This window comes from Lactuca virosa, chromosome 5 (genome assembly GCF_052849685.1).
Source record: "Lactuca virosa cultivar CGN04683 chromosome 5, Lactuca_virosa_CGN04683_v6, whole genome shotgun sequence".
Classification (NCBI taxonomy): domain Eukaryota; kingdom Viridiplantae; phylum Streptophyta; class Magnoliopsida; order Asterales; family Asteraceae; genus Lactuca; species Lactuca virosa.
The window spans coordinates 459,713,919-459,719,918 of record NC_136430.1 but is presented as its reverse complement, the minus strand read 5'-3'; the positions used below and the strand labels follow the sequence as shown (position 1 = coordinate 459,719,918).

At 32.9% G+C, this 6,000-nt stretch overlaps 2 protein-coding genes across 2 annotated transcripts; one reads left to right on the top strand and one right to left on the bottom strand.

The window, feature by feature from the left end:
• Positions 1-530: 530 nt before the first annotated feature.
• On the top strand, positions 531-2,454 carry LOC145114557 (uncharacterized). The gene is made up of 5 exons (XM_079050603.1): positions 531-688; positions 847-1,047; positions 1,285-1,578; positions 1,686-1,847; positions 2,089-2,454. The coding sequence occupies exons 1-5, from the start codon at positions 659-661 to the stop codon at positions 2,278-2,280; spliced, it is 879 nt and encodes a 292-aa protein (XP_078906729.1). The 5' UTR covers positions 531-658; the 3' UTR covers positions 2,281-2,454.
• A 302-nt stretch (positions 2,455-2,756) lies between these two features.
• On the bottom strand, positions 2,757-3,588 carry LOC145117515 (GATA transcription factor-like protein). Its single transcript, XM_079053802.1, has one exon. The coding sequence runs from the start codon at positions 3,474-3,476 to the stop codon at positions 2,757-2,759; it is 720 nt and encodes a 239-aa protein (XP_078909928.1). The 5' UTR covers positions 3,477-3,588.
• Between the last annotated feature and the right edge of the window lie 2,412 nt (positions 3,589-6,000).

The window sequence follows — 6,000 nt, the reverse complement described above, 5'->3', positions numbered from 1 at the left end:
ACTAATGGGTTGGGTGCAAACGTTCCATTATAGTGGAAATCCACTACAATGAAGTTTCGATCAATGGGACATTGTGATGAAGCCATTACAGAGACCGATTGAAGATTGAAGGAGAAAAAATCGGGGGTTAATGAGACGTGCCCTAATCGAATTTAAGAACCAAACGAGACTTCACTCTTAACTTTAATGAGGATGGGAGGCAAAATCGGGGCCTACATGCCACCTCATTGGCCACCTAGGAAAAAAAAAGTCACATCAGACCCATGCAATCATTGAAACCGGCTATAATCAGTCATAGGGGGAAATTTTACACGAATCAACAAGTTAAATGGCTATTAGAGCACGAAAAAAAGTTTAATGACAAAATGTGACAAAAATCAATAGGATGTTACCCGCTCAAGTCATTATCCCATAAAGAATTCATATTTTAGATTATTCAAGGGATGTGATTTACTTGTTGCACAAGACTGGGTGAAATTATCAATAAACATTTATGTAATAAATCGGAAGTGAGACTTTTTATGTAAATTCACCAATTCTTTTCTACATTCGGACACAGTTGCCACTTGCCAGGAAGGGGAAACCAGTCGGATACTAAAACGCAGGTGTCGACTCCGGCGGAGAGTGGCCGACGTTGACCTGAAGGCTTCCTGTTAAAATGGCGAAAAAGCTTGTCAAATATTCCGTGGTAAGTTCCTTATTATCATCTCTCTCGCACTTTTCACGCACTTGCCAAAAACACATAAGGGCAAGGGCGCATTAGTATATGAGCTGCAAATTGCGTAGTAACCGAAAGCTTGAAAGCTTAAAAGGTTATTAATCTGGTGTTTTTTCTTCGAGAAACAGGTGGATGCATTTACTGATACCGCGTTCAAAGGAAATCCGGCGGCTGTTTGTTGGTTAGAGGAGATAGAGAAAGATGATAAGTGGATGCAGTCAGTTGCGACCGAATTCAATTTATCCGAGACTTGTTACTTGACTCCAATCCTCGACCACGGCTCGGAGAATCCTAGATTCCATCTCAGATGGTTCACTCCTGTAGCTGAGGTTATCACCAGTTTGATTGTTTGAATTTCTATATATGATCGCCTTTATTTATATGTTTATTTAGGTTATCATTTGTTCATTTAGGGGAATTTGGTAGAACTTCTGTGAGAACATTTGCCAAACAATTCTATATGCGTACTTGCAGATCAAACTGAATTTAGTAATAGAAACTAAGCTAAGATTAGTTTGTTGCCATTCATCAATCTAAGTTTGTTCTATTCTGATTTCTGATGATAGGTCGAACTTTGTGGTCATGCAACTTTAGCAGCCTCCCACTTCCTTTTCGAATCTTGCTTGGTGAAAGCTAACACAATTGAATTCTCAACCCTTTCTGGAATTTTAACTGCCAAAAAAGTTCCTGAAAGAAGCAATGAAAATGGTGCAGCACAAACCAGCTTCCTGATTGAACTGAACTTCCCTGTTGTTCCAGTTTCAGATTCTAATGATGTTGAGGTTTCAACAATAATTTCTGAAATATTGAATGGTGTTTCTGTTGTTGATGTAAAGAAGACAGCATCTGATGACATCCTTGTATGTATCTTATTAAAACTGCTCTTACATGAGTCTCATTTAACAAAACAGTTGTGATCAAAGTGAATGAAGGTAGTACATGATCTTTTGTTCTTCCTTTGGTGCAGGTGGTTCTTCCATCAGGAAAGGAAGTTGCAGAATTGAAGCCGCAATTTGATAAGATGAGAAAAGCACCAGGCAGAGGGATATTAATCACAGGACTTGCGCCTAATGGATCGGGGTTTGACTTTTATAGTCGATTCTTCTGCCCTAACTATGGAATTGATGAGGTAATTTAATTATATTGAAATTCTTTTTCTTTCTTTCCTTCAAATCAAAGTGTCCCATTTGAGAATTGAAGCAGGTAGGACGGAAGCACACCAAAATAACACCAACTTTATTATATCTTAGAATATTCTTTGGGCTTAACAATTTTAGCAAGTTGAGTAAAAAATTTGCTAGTTTGGTATGCAATATATGTTGTTACTGTCAGTAGTAGCAGAAATGTTTATAATTGTCTCTCTCTTTTAGGATCCTGTTACTGGAAGTGCACACTGTGCCCTAGCAGCCTATTGGAACGATAAGTTGGAGAAATGTGATTTTGTTGCATACCAAGCATCACCTAGAGGTGGCATTTTAGATATCCATCTAGATAACAAGAATCAAAGAGTACTTCTTCGAGGTAAAGCCATCACAGTCATGGAAGGCTCTCTTTTGGTCTGAAGATGTAATAATGTAATTAATCAAACGCCATCTTGGATCCAAGTAAACTAGCTATTTTCTGTTATTGCAACCAAGATCAAGATGCATGGAAATTATGAAAGCATAATTAGTTTACTGAACCTCTATGTATAATGTATTTGTGGGTTATAAATTTGGTTCCTCGGAGTTCTGAAAGCTGCAAGTTTATAGTGAGCATTTCGTACGTGCACCGATTCTTAATTTTTTTTATATGCACAGTTTCTGCAGATCATAAATGGACAAAATTCTGCGCAGTGCAGCGATTGTAAGACCAATATTCGGCGCACACGTTGATATATATTAACATTGAACGTAATCCTTAATTAATTATGTAACACACCATATATATATATATATATATATATATATATATATATATATATATATATATATATATATATATATATATATCATACAATACTCGATATGACTGAAAAAGCAATTAATTAGAATTAAGGCTACCAATCCTCGCCACGAAGTTGTCGGAGTCTCCTTGAATGAGGCAGTTCCGGAATTCCTCTCGCAGCTGATTCTCGAAATATCTGTGAGGCTCTTAGTAGAGACTGCTCCGCAGTATCAAGTTGCTCCGGTGTCCACGTCATCACCTGCTCATCACCAAAATAACCACCCGCCGTCCCATGAATGACTCTAGTAAGAGGTTTCCTGGAATCAGCTATCTCAATTTCCGACAAGGGAGAAGCCTTGTGGTGCTCAAAGTAGTGTTTGTCATCCTTCTCTTGCTCTTGCTCTTGCTCTTGCTCCTTCCTTTCATGAGTTCCAGTACCCTTGTGATCATTCTCATTCGGCCATGGTGAACCATCTAGTCCCGCGCAGCTGAAGCTGAGCTCCGCCTTGGTGCGCTTTTGCTGGACGTGAGGATCAAACGGCGTGTTCACCCCCGGAGTTTCTAGCTTTGAGGCTGACAAATTTGGCGGCACTGTCTTAGGACGCATATAACGATGGTCTTCTCTGGTTGGAATAATATTGTCATCATGATTATCTGGTTTGGCATCTCCGGTTTCACCCTCGGTGTCAACTCCTTGTGTCATGGCATCCTCCATGTTCTTACCAGAGGAGGAGGAGGACGAGAAGAGTCGTGGGTGGATTGTTTGATATTTGGATTTGGGTGTTGCCATTAATATCCTGTTGAGCTTAGAGACTGCTAATCTCGACTGCATGATTGATTCTTGGGGATGCCGGATGTGTGTGATTCGATAAAAAGCAAGAGACGAGACTGGGTTCTTGTAAATATATATCAGATTTAGGTGGCAGGTAATTTCGAGAGGTGTCTTGATTTTACTTGGACGTGGCAGATACTGGCGGTGTCATGTGGAAGCAAGGCCTAGTCCCAGCTTTTATGATTTTGCTTAAATTTAAAATAATGAGAAATCAAATTTCTTTTAATTTTATGTTTTTATCATTTTTTAAAAGCAAGCATTAAAATCAATAGATTTTATATAATATACAAAAAATAATAATAATAATAATAATAATAAAATAAAAGATATTTATTTTTTCATTTAAAATTTATGATGAACGACAATAATAATATGTTAAATAAGTACAAAAAAAACATAGACATACTTCTATAATACGTTAATTCAAAATGAGTGCTAACGGTATTTTCGTTCACTCATATATAAATTATCAAATGATAGGGAACACAAAAATTATTCTACTCACAAGGAAAATACATTAAACAATTTGGGTGATACATATAGAATTTTCCTTCAAAATTATCTTAAATCCATTATCGTATTATATATATATATATATATATATATATATATATATATATATATATATATATATATAGGTTTAGGTTCTATGGAAAACAAAAAAACCCTAAAAATCATAAAAATGCATAAAAAAAAAACTTAGAGATCACAAAACTTTTTTTTGAATTTTTTTATCAAAAAATCGCAGCTTTTAACATAAAATCGCTGAAATTTTTTTTGAAATTTTTTTTTTTTTTACAAAAAAAAAAAAAAATTGATTTTTATTTTTTTTTTCAGCGAAATTGTCAAAAATGCTGCGATTTTTTGATAAAAAAATTCAAAAAAAAGTTTTGTAATGTCTAAGTATTTTTTTTATGCATTTTTATGATTTTTAGGGTTTGTTTTCCAAATAACCCTTCCCTATATATATATATATATATATATATATATATATATATATATATATATATATATTAAAGCGCATTACGCATTTCAACAATAACATTTCCATGTTTATAATTTTAACACCATATTTTTACTTTTTTTTTTAATTTTGCCACTAAATTTTCAACAAACTTTTCATTTTTATAATTTTGCCACTTTATTTTTACTTCTTCATAATTTTCCCACTAAACTTTCGCTTTTACTTCTATAAAACACTTTTTCTTTATTTTTTTATAATTTTACCACTTTATTTTTACTTTTTTATAATTTTGCCACTAAAGTTTCAACAAACTTTTCCTCTTTATAGTTTTGGTACTTTATTTTTACTAATTTTGCCACTAAAGTTTCAACAAACTTTTCATCTTTATAATTTTGGCACTTTATTTTTTACTTCTTTATATTTTTGCCACTAAACTTTCACCCGTACAACATACGGGCCTTTTCCTAGTTATTATAATAACACGTTAATTAAGTGTATGATGCATAACAATAATACGTGAAGTCTCAAAAGCTCGTTGCCGACCTTACCCAATAAACCTATCGGGAAAAACAGCAAAGACATTGACAATTTAATACCATCTACATCAATACAAATATAAATTATATTTTAATTATGTTATGTCAACTTTTGCAATTATTTATGACAACAGTAAAATATCAACACTCTTTCAAAAGTAGTATCCACGGACACATCAACATCTATTATTAATCGGTTATAATTTATAAATAATTGTTAAAATATATTTTTCAGTTTGTACACATTCAATCATCCAAACTTGAATTTGAGTCACGTGGAAGTAATCATAAAGAAATCTCGTTGTCTGCTATGGAAATATACGAAACCGAAATCGAAGACATCTTCTGTTTAGAGAAAACTAGAACACCATTATTATTTGACAAATTCGTAAATTAGGTTACTGATATAAGTGAGGGAGGAACAATGTATGAGAACATCTCATTAATAATGGTCTCACGTATGAGAACATCTCATCTAAACACTTTGATTTTTTTATTAAGCCTTAGTATTTTGAAAAAAATTTAGCATTATGCTTTAATTATTTAACACGTATTAAGATATTGCACTTTTAATATCTAATATTTTAATATATTGTACTTTGAAAAATTCTAATATTATTCGATTTTGGTTACAAATTATTGCATAATAAGTTCAAAATTTTGGTTACAAATTATTGCATAATAAGTTCAAATGTTTTCTTCCTATAAGACATCCTAGTTTGAAACTTTTATCAATTCTAGCATTATTCTTCGACTATAACAACATTATACCTTTAAACTTGTTTAATTTCTATCATTATATGTTGAGTCTTTTTTCCTATAATACCATCCGTTATACACACAACTCTAACCATTATATTGGTGGGTGTTACATCATCATCACACTTCCTACAACTAACCATGAGATACTTACCATTAAACACACCACTCCACCTCATTTTTAATTAAATTTAAATAAAAAATGCATAAAAATCATATAAAATTGTTTAAATACTAGTTTTTTATTAAATTAAAATACCAAATT

Bases quoted from the DNA above. Each gene is read 5' to 3' on its own strand.
- LOC145114557 (XM_079050603.1), top strand. From the start codon at position 659: ATGGCGAAAAAGCTTGTCAAATATTCCGTG. The intron at 689-846 runs GTAAGTTCCTTA...TTCGAGAAACAG, and splicing joins AGCTTGTCAAATATTCCGTG to GTGGATGCATTTACTGATAC. The intron at 1,579-1,685 runs GTATGTATCTTA...CCTTTGGTGCAG, and splicing joins CAGCATCTGATGACATCCTT to GTGGTTCTTCCATCAGGAAA.
- LOC145117515 (XM_079053802.1), bottom strand. From the start codon at position 3,476: ATGCAGTCGAGATTAGCAGTCTCTAAGCTCAACAGGATATTAATGGCA.